At 39.4% G+C, this 13,348-nt stretch overlaps 2 protein-coding genes across 3 annotated transcripts in view; both read left to right on the plus strand.

Annotated features, from left to right (window-relative positions):
* The first annotated feature begins 4,243 nt into the window (after window positions 1-4,243).
* Window positions 4,244-7,932, plus strand: spmip4 (sperm microtubule inner protein 4). Its single transcript, XM_026185464.1, has 8 exons — window positions 4,244-4,351; window positions 4,448-4,519; window positions 4,634-4,663; window positions 4,744-4,934; window positions 5,005-5,093; window positions 5,172-5,346; window positions 6,760-6,848; window positions 6,925-7,932. Exons 1-8 carry the CDS (start codon window positions 4,248-4,250, stop codon window positions 7,819-7,821), a joined length of 1,647 nt encoding a protein of 548 aa, XP_026041249.1. The 5' UTR covers window positions 4,244-4,247; the 3' UTR covers window positions 7,822-7,932.
* Window positions 7,933-9,701: 1,769 nt separating this feature from the next.
* osbpl3b (oxysterol binding protein-like 3b) overlaps window positions 9,702-13,348 on the plus strand; it is a 41,247-nt gene continuing 37,600 nt past the window's right edge. For both annotated transcript variants that reach the window (XM_026184339.1, XM_026184341.1), the window contains exon 1: window positions 9,702-9,911. The gene's annotated coding sequence lies outside the window, so the exon portion shown is untranslated. The remainder of the gene's footprint in view (window positions 9,912-13,348) is intronic.

Below are 13,348 nucleotides of genomic sequence, written 5' to 3' on the forward strand. Positions count from 1 at the left end.
AGAAGGTGAAGTTTAATTTCTGCTCTCCTTTAACAGGTTTTGACCAGTGAGGTTATTTTTTTGTGAAGTCAGTCTTTTTCTGACAAAGTTGTATTTTTACTACAGCATTTGTATACAGCATTTGTATTCTATTTTTATCCTATTGTATATTTTATTCTATTTATTCTACTGTATATAGTATTTTATTTTATTCTATTCTGTACAGTTGTGTACAGTATTTTATTCCTATTGTATTCTAATTTTTGCTATATAACTTTTGCACTGTCCACTTCCTGCTATGACAAAACAAATTTCCTACGTGTGGGACTAATAAAGGTTATCTTATCTTATCTTATCTTATCTTATCTTATCTTATCTTATCTTATCTTATCTTATCTTATCAACAAATGTCACATGATGACAGTGGTGAGCTAATTTTTCACAATGTGTCTGAAGTTCTTGGCATGAGAGCTACAGATAAGGCTGGTTTCCTGTTGTTGTTGCAAATCATCCACTAACTGTCAACTTCCATCTGCACAATAACCTAATATTAGGGAAAGCACTGCAGCTGCACATTTATAATGCAGCAGCGGGAACTATAATCCGGAGAGAGAGCGGCAGCTCTGCTGGGCCAGAGCAGGGTAATTGGTTACTGGACTTAGCTTATGCTGCTTGATAGGACTTGCATGTTTTGCTGAGACTTTGGACAAGGTCTCTTGAGAATCCCAATTAAAAAGCAGAATGCAGAATGGGTCTTGTGAGTTAACAAACAAGGTTTGCTGCTTGGAAAGCAGTCCAAATCGCGTTCAATAAAAGGCAGCCGCACGCATTGATTGAAAAACTGGTATTTTAATGCAATTTTCAGGTTTCTGGATTTAGTGTATCTTCAATAAACTTCTTACTACTAGGCATAAAAAAGACCCTGCATGAATAATAGAGTGTTTGCAGTGGTTCAAACCATTTTTGTTGTTTTATTTGAGAGTTGGTCTGGTCTGGAAAGGTCTCTCCCATAATTTTCACATATTAAGCAAATCTGGATCCAGTAACATCTGAATGGGAATCTAATGCTGTGGCCTTTTGGTCACTGTGCATAAAGGCAGAGCATATCACAGCAGCTTTAAATGTAATATGCCTATGTTTTGTAGTTACTTATTTAGCCATAAATATTTAATGTTACATAATAAAGAAACATTTTCAGGGGGTTTAATATCATAAATCTTGTTTTCAAATTAAAAACGAATGTAATTGTTTTGGGGACAAGTGTGAAAAGGAAAATTGAAGGATGATATCAATTTGCTATCATTACACATGAAAGAGCTGGCTCAGCAGGAATAAAAGTTTTTCAATCACCTTTATTTCTTTAACAGGAAGTAAGTGCAGGAATTTACAAGGAAATACCACGTATATGGTAAAACAGCAGTGTGTACAATTCTAACAAGGCTGGCAGTCAATATTTGGTATAATCCAAACACAGCCTGGACTCTCTTAGGCAAAGTTTCATGTCATTTCTTTAAAGTCTTCAGAAATAGTTCCCCAGGCTTCTTGAAGGACATTCAAAGCTCCTCTTGGATGTTGGCGGCTTTTTTGTTTTGTTCTCTGTCAAAATGATCCCACACTGCTTCAATAATGTTGAGGTCTGAGCGCTGGGGAGGCCTTTCCATGACTCACAGTTTAATTGTGTGTTATTCCATCCTGGTATGCTTTTATTGCATTAACAGTGTGTTTGGCATCATTGTCATATTGAAAAAAGAAGCTGTTGCATAGTGGATGAAAATCTGTCTGTACTTTTCTGTGTTCATAATTCCATCAATTCCATCAAGTCCCCAACAACACTTCCTGAAATATTTCCCCAAACCATGATGGAGCCTCCACTGTGTTTTGTACACAGTCACTGTGGTATCGCTCTCCTGATCTCCTCTGTACATATTGATAACAATTTAAACTTGAATCAAATCTTGATCCATCTAACCATCAAACTGGTTGACACAAATTTTCTGTGCAGTTCTTGTGTAATCTGACATACCTGAGTCTTTCCTTAAGAAAGCTTAATGACAGCCTCCCTTCCACTGAGCCCATTTCTTATGAGACAGTAGTTGAACCTAGTGAACAGTAGGTGGATCAAGGGCCAAATGCATCACTCAGATCCTGCCTGAGTCTTTGCTGGATATTTTTTTTCCTATTCCTTAAGGACATGAGATTCAGATACTGTTGCCTGTTATGTGTAGACATAACACTGGTTAATCCCCTCAGTGACTGAATAGGTCTGTGTTTAATGGCTTAATTTAACAATTAGACATTCCTCTGAAAACAATCAGGTACAAGGACTGGACTAAAAGTAAGTGAAAAAGCAGCTAATGTCCAAAGAAAAATTTTGAAAGAACTTTAGAGGTTTTCTCCAAAGCACTATCACTCAATAAAACTTAAAAAATAAATAAATAAATAAATAAAAAAAATACAAGAAACTATGAGGCGCAGTTTGTAAAGTGAAACATGGAAAGTGAAAACAGGAAACTAAATATTTGGTTTCCTGTAACATTTAGATTTAACATTTAGATTTAAATATAACATTTAGATTTAACTTTTAAAATTGTGTTTTAAATATGAAAAGTTACAAACATTTTACTAAATGTTGTAAAAAATGACTCGGGAAAAATCATGTTTTTGTAAGGTTTTGAGCTAAATGTGGAAAAATGTTGCTGTTAATTTCAGCATGTTTCACTTTACAAACGACGCCCCACACGTGTTACTTTTTGGCATGCCAACACTTACATTTGATGGACAGTTTGGGGGCATTCACTAATGCACATAATCTGGATCTATTTCAGTCCTTGTGTTGCGCAGGAATGAAATACGACTCCTGCAACCCAACACCAGTCGCACAGCTTGTATCTGGTGTCGGTGTGTGCTAGTCAGAGCCAGCTTCATTTTCTTTGCACCCATTCACTGAGCTGTGAATGCGTAATATTATCAGATCCACACTGGATGACTGGATGATGGGCGTTCTCAGCAGTGATTGTAAGTAATATTAGTAAATCAGCCAAGACTTGATTTTTGAACAATAAGAACTGTAAAAATTACATCGCACTGGTCTTAGAGTAGTCAGTGTTTAGTTAGGTTAGTTTTACAGTTGCTTTTAAGTGACATCAGTACTACACACAGTGGGCTGGATTGGGTGTCGCTCACTCTGACCCTATTGTTTGTAACACTGTCACTCTGCCTGTCCCAGGAGTTCAAACCCACCTCTTTGGTCAAAAGCAAAGAGGAGATCCTCCTGTTCAGTCAAAAAAAAAGGCTTTAAAATGTTCACCTTTATTTGAAACAAGACATTTGTGTGTTTATCACAGACAGATACTCGGAACTTCTCTGGACTTCCTTTATACCACTGTCCAGGTAAGTTAATATTACGAAAATAGTAATTTATATTAATTAATGATTAAACAGCAAGTATACTCTAGAAGATTAGTCGCTGTATATATAAAATACTGCACAAAAGTCTTAGGCCGCCCCTCACTTAATGTTTTTCTATGAAAATGGGAAATAGATCCAATGATATTTTTATTTCTTTAAGTAGCTGTCCAGGCTTCTTTGAGATTCAAAGCCTTTCTTTGGATGTTAGCTACTTTTTGTCCCATGGTTTGCAGATGGCTGGAAATTATCACTCCATAAGACCTGTTGCCACTTTTTCAGGGGAGTTATTGTAGAATTTGCCGTACCTCAGCCTTCTTCAGTAAACAGATCAACCGAAAGGCCAGATGCATCTCTCGGGTCCTGTTTCAGGGCTTTCATGGATTTTTTCCCTTTTGCTTAAGGACATAACTTGCAGATCCTGTTCATCTGATGTAGATTTTTTTTTTTTTTGGGGGGGGGGGGGGGGGGGGGGAATCCCTTAGTGTTACTGCTGGCATTTTTCATAGATTCATCTAAAGACATAGAAACAAATGATAGCTACTAGCAATAAAGTGCCTAAAGATGCAATTAAATAATAGGTTCTTTGCTAAATTGTCTTGTCTATGCTTTCTGACTATCCAGAGAAGTGAAACATTAGATTTTCCTAATAAGTAACAACATAATTTTTTGTATAAAAAAATTATGTTGTATTTTTTTCTAAAATATGTGTGTTTTCTTGCTTTTATGACAGATGGTCTAATAAATTTGTTAAGTACTGTTTCTCAAGCTAAACTTGTGTGCAATTACAAACATCGCCTCTTTGTCCTTCTATACTAGTGGGGGGTTTTTAGGGCTTTATCCTTCTTTCACATTCACTGATTATGAGTCAGGTCTTCAGCAGCCACATGGAGCCTTCACTCACCAGTGGATTCAGGGCTGATTTAAATAGACATTATCCCTGCGGTTATGGAGGAACCATACCTGGGTGAGTGTGATGCTGGCTTCATTATGAGACAGTCTTAGAATTTATAATGTAATATATCAAATGTAGTATAATTATATAATTATTTCACCTTCACAGGAGTATCACCAATCAACGCTGTAACAGCAGTGATGGCAGAAACAAAAGTCATGTTCGACTTAATGACCAACTGTAAGTAGCTGCTGATTTTATATAAATATTATAATCAAAAACTTCCTCTTCCTGTGTTTGTGGTGATACATAATAACAGTGATGGTGGGGTTTTTTTGTGTGTTTTTTTACCAGAATACCAAAACCAACGAACATAAATATAGCGTGAGTACTCTTTCCATAATGATAAACTGATTTGTTTTTGCACATAGTTCGACCCTTTCTTGTCTTTGTGCCTTTCATAGGGAGAAAATGATAAAGATTGCCATCCCAAAAGAGCATCCCTATTCATCGCACATCTCTCGTTTTGCAATGTTCCCATCCTTCCACTCACCAGATGACCCACATACAGGAGTCAGAGCTGCGTCTCAATCTTTCCTCAACCTCAGTATCCCAAATAGTGCACCTGATATCACTCTGCTAAGCAAAACTAAAGGTGTGATATTCTGATAAAAGGGAGTGGTAGAATGGTTAGGTCTTTAAGATGCTTCTTTTTTCACACCTAGGTGCTCCATATAGACTTGAGAGCTTAGAAACACCACTGAAAACAAGGAAGAAGGCTGTTATGTGGACAGGAGAACATGGCTTTTTTGATGTGAGTGATGAAATATCAGTGACTTCACAGTTTCACTGACGTTAATCGAAGCATAAAGTGTCTTCCTCCTTCCACCAGCATGCAAAACCAGCGAAGGGAGAGAGCCAGGTTTTCTACCCCACTCCCCCAAAGATGGTGCTGCCCAACCTGAAACTTCGAGACTGGGATTTGACGCTATCGGAGAGGACAAGCAACATCCTGAAAAACATGGAGAAGACCCTTTGGGTCACTTCCTACCAAATGCACTACACAGGTAAGAAGTGAAAATACTGAAAAATAAATCCTTGTTAAACAGAAAGTATCAAAAGTATTCAGTTCATCAGTTTTATCTATCAGGACATATCTTAATGACCTTGTAGTACCATATCACCCTATTAGAGCACTTCGCTCTCGCTCTGCAGACCTACTTGTTGTTCCTCGAGTATTTAAAAGTAGAATGGGAGGGAGAGCCTTCAGTTTTCAGGCCCCTCTTCTGTGGAACCAGCTTCCAGTTTGGATTCGGGAGACAGACACTATCTCTACTTTTAAGATTAGGCTTAAAACTTTCCTTTTTGCTAAAGCATATAGTTAGGGCTGGACCAGGTGACCCTTGCAAATGCTCTTGCAGAGTAACTAAGGGAGGATCCCTTAGTTACTCTGCAAGAGACGTAGGCTGCCGGGGGATTCCCATGATGCATTGAGTTTTTCCTTTCCAGTCACCTTTCTCACTCACTATGTGTTAACAGACCTCTCTGCATTGAATCATATCTGTTATTAACCTCTGTCTCTCTTCCACAGCATGTCTTTTATCCTGTCTTCTTTCTCTCACCCCAACCGGTCGCAGCAGATGGCCCCGCCCCTCCCTGACCCTGGTTCTGCTGGAGGTTTCTTCCTGTTAAAAGGGAGTTTTTCCTTCCCACTGTCGCCTAAGTGCTTGCTCATAGGGGGTCATATGATTGTTGGGTTTTTCTCTGTATCTATTATTGTACGATCTACTGTGCAATAAAAAGCACCTTGAGGTACCTGTTGTGATTTGGCGCTATATAAATAAAATTGAATTGAATTGAATTGATGAAAAATCTTTGTATCTTGTATTTAGCAGGTTCTAAATTATTCACATACAGCACATGAAATATTACACCGTGCTGTTATATATTTAACCAAAAAAAAGCCAAAATGCAGAAGCAATGAGGGGAAAAACTAAGTACACCCTGTGGTTCAGTATCTGGTCAAGCACCTTTTAGCAACAGTATCTTGAAGTAATCATTTCTTTATGATTTTATCTCTCGCATCATTGTAGAGGAATCTTGGCCAAGTCTTCTTTACAATGTTGCATCAGTTAATCTGAGATTTTTGAAATTTCGTTTATACACAGCTATCTTAATGTCATGCCACAGCATTTCAATTAGGTTGAGGTCCAAATCAGCAGCCTTCCACCACTGGACCCAACAGTTGGTTTGATGTGTTCTTTTTAGAGAGATGAGGCTTTCATACTTGTTCAATCTTTCTGTTTCTCTGAGATCATTGTTGATGTCTTTTCTCACTGAGAAACACACACCTGAATGCTCCAGACCAGCAAACTGACAGGACTCGCAGAGGTTCTCACACTTACTGATGATCAATCAGTTGTTATTGTATTTTGTGCAGTAATCCAAAATCTGACATTAATGTGAAATCTTGTTTTAAGGATCAGGGCCAGCAAATCCTTTTATGACAGATGATTTCAAGGAAAAAATGACTAACTTTGCTGGGATTAATTCACACACGTCAAACCTGGTAAAAGCCATTGCATTTATTATACGGTAGCATTAACAGACCAGAACACTAATAAGTCTAATTATTTTCCCTGCAGCAAGAAAGGTCGCATCCTGTGTTTGTTCCTTCTAAAGCAAGGCAAGGATGTAGAAAAAGACTGGGGAGCAATGTCAGGAGGAGCAGCTGCAGTCCCACTGCTGCTGAACTCCAAAATACATCTCCAACTCTAAACCAAAGCACTGCCTCGCCTGCTGTGAACCAACCACAAGAGATCACAGCTATGCGTAATGAGGCACCAGATCTGAACCAAATGGGTCATACTCAATCAAAGTGCAGCACTAACTCCACAAAGGCACAGCAGACTGAGCTGTCCCAGGAGGTCTTACGCAAGCAGCAAGCTCAGTGCAAATGCTCTGCGCATAAGGGCAGAAAGAGGGAAAACTGCAAAGTCCAGTTTGACAATGTCATGCAAGGATCCCCGTCACAGAGCAACCAAGAGGCTAACGCTGCCCAGATCACAAACACAGAGCAACTCTGGGACCTGTCCAACCGCCTACATCCCCAAGGAGGGATAGAAGTCAACAGAGAGGAAAGCATCTGTGTAAAGGATGTGCTAAATGACAAAAAACTTTTTAAAGTTGGAAGAAATATACCCAGCTGTAGTCCACTACTTGAAGACAAAGACCAGACGGGCAGGGAATCACATCCCAAATTGTTACCAGGAGCAGAGGACAGAGAGCGGCTACATGGCAACTCTAATCCGTGCATCATGCCACGCTCTCCTGTCCTGCCAGGCAGTTCTTCCATTGGGACTGTGGGTAAATCAGGTGCAGCCCTGACCCTATTAGACCTTCAACATTCATTCAGCAAGTCAGAGGCTCATCGCAAGTTCAACAGCTCCATCACTCATGCCGCTGTGAACCTTAGAGACAACGTAGTCTGTGGGAAAAAACACAACTTCTATGGGATTAACTGCTACTACATCCATGGATGACCTTCCATCCAGCCATTTTTCCCACTTGCCCAATTCAGAATTGCAAGGATGGATGGAGTTGTTCCCAGCTGTCAGAGGAGAAATGGCATGGTACACCCTGGACAGTTTACCACTCTCACATTTACACCTACAGCCAATTAACCTAACCACATACACGTTTTTGGACTGTGGGAGGAAGCCTGAGGACGGGGAGAGCATACAAACTCCACACAGGAAGGCCCTGTCCAGCTGGTGGATTGAAACCCAGGGCCTTTGTGCTGTGAGGCAACAGTACTAACCACTGCAGCTCCCATATGGCCTTATAAACATAATTGTAATATCTCAGTAAAGCAATAGCAGTTCTAATAACCTGAATCCTGAAAGTAACTTAGTATTAAAATTTAAATGACTGCATGTATTTAACATTACTTAAGTGTGACTTTTCATAACCAAAGATGCAGTGGACAGTTTTTCAGAAGCATTATTGCACCTATAGAGCAATTTATCACAGGTTTCAATATAGGTTATTGTTACATAACACCCACATTAAAGACTTCTTGGCACAACTAAAAATGGACTTTCATGGACTGACCATAAGGAATACAGCCTATTTTGTGCAATCCCTCATATGACTATAGTCACATTTAAAGTTTCTCTGTAATTGTATAAGAATGCAATTTGTTTTTCTTTCAGACTGAAGCTAATTAGAATAAACATATTACTGCGAGCACAGTAAGTGTTTCATCCATGTCGGAAGCATTGTTAATTTGCTCTTTACTTTCCCACATTTCATTTGCATTAGAGCTCAGGATTTATTTTACAGTACTGGTCTCTTACAAGCTGTGGCTAATTGTATCAAGTAAAATAAAAGCAACAGCCTTCAAAGTGAGTTCAGCCAGCCTGCACAGTGCACACAGAAGCAATTCAGCTGTACCAGATTCATAATGCTGCACAGATGAATACTTTAGTCTTCCCTGTAACCTTTCCAATTTTACAGAGAGAGAGAGAGAAAAATACGAGGCTGATTTTTCCAGCAAATGTAACACAGAGTGCAGAACAGAGCATTGTGCTGCCTGTGTTATGGAATCCAACTCTGTGTATTATAGGTGCCGCAGTAACCTTCCAGCGTGCCACTGTGAAAGGAAAAAAAAGGCTCTTTTGCACAAAATCTGTTGCAGTCAGGCTGACTTGTGTGAAATGATTTTTTTTATGACAGTATGTCCTTGAGGTGCAAGCCTGCAGCCTTCACTGATACAACAGCGTCTCATTCAGACTTTCACTGAAAAAGAATAATGGCTCACAAAGCAAAGTAGACATGCACAGTTTGCTGTTTAATAATGGAGACAATATCAGTTTGTCGACGGGATGGAAATAAAAATTATATGGCTTTTGTTGAGTTCTGTTTCTGTCTGCTGTCATAATTATGCAATAAGTCTATACTTAAATCACGTGAAATGACTTAAATGTATAGAAAAACGTACCTATTTACTCAACTGTTGTATGTTTGCATTTTAATCTGTTTGCAGACGCTTTGACTGTTTAACAGCACAGATGTGATTCAGCAGTGTATCCAGTAGGTGGCGGTATATGCTAACTTTTGTCGTTTGAACTTCATTTATCGCTTCTAATAACAGTTATTTAACCATTTTTGTGATATTTACTAATGTGAATAGTCAAATAAAATAAAATAAAATAAGTCAAATAAGATATTTATCCTCTAAGATCCACTATAACGCATTAATTAACAGGACTGCATGTAAAATATGAAGACTTCTACACTGTGTCCTTGCGCTTTGGGGACCTCCTCTACACGTCTATGCGTCACGGAAACATGTCAGTGATAGAAACGCCGCCCCTTTAAGTTGACGCCGAGCTTTGCTTTGCAGTTTAATTGGAGTTGGCCTCAGTCAGTCGCCTCTCATCTCCCTCCTCCGTACAGCGGTGGAGAGACTGATGCTTTTCAGCGCGGCTGGATGGTGCATGTGTGTACTTGTCATAGTAAAGTAGCCAGGCTGTTTGGTTGGGGCTCTAAATTGACTATCTCTTCTCCGGCTGTGGCCTTTCCTGTAGTTAAACATCTGTTCACCGATCGTGTCCATCTGTAGCTCAAGGTGAGTGTGTTTTCTTTCTCTCTCTCTCGTCCAAGAAAAACTCTTTGGCCTTGTAATTTTCTCTTATGCAATGATGAATCTCAAACCCTCTGGAAGTTATTTGATTGATTATGATCTTTCAGCCGAACAAATCAGGTGCATGTGAATCTTTAGTTGTAATGTTCTTCGAAACACTTCAGCAGAGTCATCAAAGTTTAACAACCCATCGATAAACTGGATAAATGTAAAAGCGCTTGACCTTAAATTTATGTCCTATAGTTTAACAAGCAACTGGTATTTATATATTTATTTATTTGTTTATTTAAAGGTCTGGACATGAGACAATATGAACAACAATAGATCACTTTGGTCTCCAGATTCTTGAGTCTTCTACAAGTTATAAAAGATGGTCTGTTGTTTCTATGATAAACCTAATATGCAGTAGAACTCATTAGCTTCACAGGCGACAAGTCATAAGCCAGGACTGTGAATAATGTGCCTTTATGACTGTGTGTATCTCTCATGCTGAGTGGATGTAGGTGTGTGTGATATCCATTTTCAGATTCAATCATGGCTGGAGCTCAGCATCTCCTGCTTAACAGATAGTGGTCAAAGCAAACAGGATTATGGAGGATTTTGCTTTGTTTCACATGTAATATTCAATATTTATGGTAGTTATCAGTGCACCCGAGCAGGATTCATAAATCCAGCTGAATAAGAGTGACTTATGGCACAACTTCACAGTGAAAAAAAATGTGACTCAAAGCTGTTTTGTCAGAGATCTATGTGGCTCATATACAGAGTAATTTTACAGCTAACACAAGGTCGCTCAGTTTTCTAGAGTCCTGTGTAAACAGTGCAACAGAGGAGGCTTTTCAAGTGTTGCTTGAACTGTGTTTGTTCAAACATGTATGGGGAAGGCCACTCAGAATTTCAGCATAAATGCACGCTGGCATGAGGTGGAGCAAAGGAGGTAGATAGTGTGCATGCTGCCACAGATTTGTACACAGTTAAGGAGAAAGTCAAGGTTATTCAGTGGAACATTGAGTTTTATTTTTATTTTTTTCTTAGAGATTGGCAATGTTGATTGTTGTGACACTAAATTCTTGAGGGCTTGGTAAGTTTCACTGTATAAACTACTTCTCATTTTTCTGTCACAGCTGTGCTCACTGGGGACTATGGTTTGTTTGGTGGCCCATCTGTCTTTCCTGCAGCTCCTGAGGTTTTTTGCTCCTATCACGCCCAAGACAGTGATTGCAGTCAAACACAAAGAGACTGTGAGAGAGAAGAATCAATAGAATCTGTGGAATGCAACAGCGAGAAATAACATAAAATTGCTTTGTCTGGGGGAAAACACATATAATCGCAGAGTTTCAAAAAGAAAACGTGGTTAAGGAGGATTTTCTAAATTTATTTTATTTTATTTAACTGGACATTTTGTACAGTAGAATATTTATTTTGAAAATCCTAAATAATAGGTGTGGTGCTTAATTTAATTTCATGGGTATAGCTAGTATTAGCAGTAAAGCACTGCATTTCATAAGGTGACCTCCAGCTCACAGTAATTTCACTGAATGTTTGAATGGGCCTATAATCTGTCAGATTCTACAGAATTCGTTCATTTTGGTGCTGAGTCTTTATATTGCATGGGCTGTTTCCAGTTTTTTAGGTCACCTGCTGTTGTGTTGTTTATAGTGTAACATCATATTGCAGAAAATTGCACAGCACCGATGGTCAGGCCAGCACATTGATATTTACCAGTCAATAATTTCCTTGCAATGATCAACAGAATTCAGATAGCAGAGGATGTATAGAGCTATCATTTTCGCACACTGGCTCATACAGTGACCTGTGTGAAGTAGTTGTGGCTTCAGGGTGTACGTTACAAAAACCCCCAAACTTATTTGTAATAGCCGCTAACTGGCAGGTGAACAATGCAAAAAAAAGTGTCAACAAAGCAGCTGTTGTGAGTATGTGGCAGGTGTTTTTGCTATTTTTGCAGGGCCTGTAGGTCTACATAAATAATTCATGTGGTTTCATATCTAAAAATATACATGTGGTTTTGGGCCGGCACAAGAGAAGCTCCTCCTTTGAGCTGTAGTTTCTGTAGTTTTCAAATTCAACTTAAGGGTTTTTGTTTTGTTTTTGTTTGTTTTTTTTGGGGGGGGGGGGTTCTAAATAATAGAACTGAAAGAAGTTTCTCGGATGAGAGGTGAAACGTCTTCAAGCAACTTGAAGAAGTCCAGACGCTTTTCTTTACAAGCTCCTTTGACTACGATGACCTGGATGACTGAGAACCTTCACAGACGTTTCTAAATAATAAAACCCTGCAACAGGCTGATGACTTTTCCTCTTGCCTTATGACAGCTGAGATAGCCTCCAGCTCCCCAACACAACCCTGAATTTGATAGCAGGATAGATGGATAAGATCATCACTCCCGCTGTTATGCAATTTGTCCATCTACTTTTTGTCCAAATTTGTAATATAGTTTTTTAATAGCAGCTTGCTACTCTTGTCTTCAGCCTCCTCCAGGCATTGGAGAGACTGAAAGAAGCTCAGAGGCTGGTTTCGTAACTCCCTCACAGACTGCCAGATATCTGCATGAAATTTTAACGAGGGCGGCACTAGTTGATACTTATTGATAAAAACCAATAAAGCACAGTGAGGGGGAAAAAACATGTTTTTTTCCAAACTCCTGCATATGGTAAATGGCCTGTATTTATATAGCGCTTTACTAGTCCCTAAGGACCCCAAAGCGCTTTACATATCCAGTCATCCACCCATTCACACACTGGTGATGGCAAGCTTCATTGTAGCCACAGCCACCCTGGGGCGCACTGACAGAGGAAAGGCTGCCGGATACTGGCGCCACCGGACCCTCTGACCACCACCAGTAGGCTACGGGTGAAGTGTCTTGCCCAAGGACACAACGACCGAGACTGTCCAAGCCGGGGCTCGAACCGGCAACCTTCCGATTACAAGGCGAACTCTTGAGCCACAATCGCCCGTCTATAATAGCGGTCTTTCTGTGGCATTTAAAACTGATCCGATACTGTCTTTAAGAATGACAGTTTTTATGTAACAGAACAGTTACTTCTGCTTTTCAAGTTCAAATCATATCAACAAATACCGACATAATAAAGCATGACAGTGTCATTTTATACAGTCACTTGCCACTTTATTAGGTACACCCTTCTAGTACAGGGTTGGGCCCCTGAGCTGCCTTAATTCTCATGGCATTGGTTCAACAATCCCCTGAAAACGTTCTTTAGAGATTTGGATTCATATTGACATGATAGCATCACACAATTGCTTCAGATTTGTGGGTGAAGGCCATCTGAGTACAGTGAACTCATCATCATGTTCAAAAAATCTGTTTTAGATGATCTGAGCTTTGTGACAAGGCAGGATTCACCCCTGCTTTTATGATGTTTACACCAAATTCTGACCCTACCAT

Source organism: Astatotilapia calliptera, chromosome 11 (assembly GCF_900246225.1).
Source record: "Astatotilapia calliptera chromosome 11, fAstCal1.2, whole genome shotgun sequence".
Taxonomy (NCBI): domain Eukaryota; kingdom Metazoa; phylum Chordata; class Actinopteri; order Cichliformes; family Cichlidae; genus Astatotilapia; species Astatotilapia calliptera.

What these genes read in the sequence shown, in the direction of transcription:
- spmip4 (XM_026185464.1), top strand. Translation starts at nt 4,248, where the DNA reads ATGAGTCAGGTCTTCAGCAGCCACATGGAGCCTTCACTCACCAGTGGA. An exon ending in TCTGCTAAGCAAAACTAAAG is followed by an intron (nt 4,935 to 5,004) that starts GTGTGATATTCT and finishes TTTCACACCTAG; the next exon opens with GTGCTCCATATAGACTTGAG. An exon ending in CTACCAAATGCACTACACAG is followed by an intron (nt 5,347 to 6,759) that starts GTAAGAAGTGAA and finishes TCTTGTTTTAAG; the next exon opens with GATCAGGGCCAGCAAATCCT.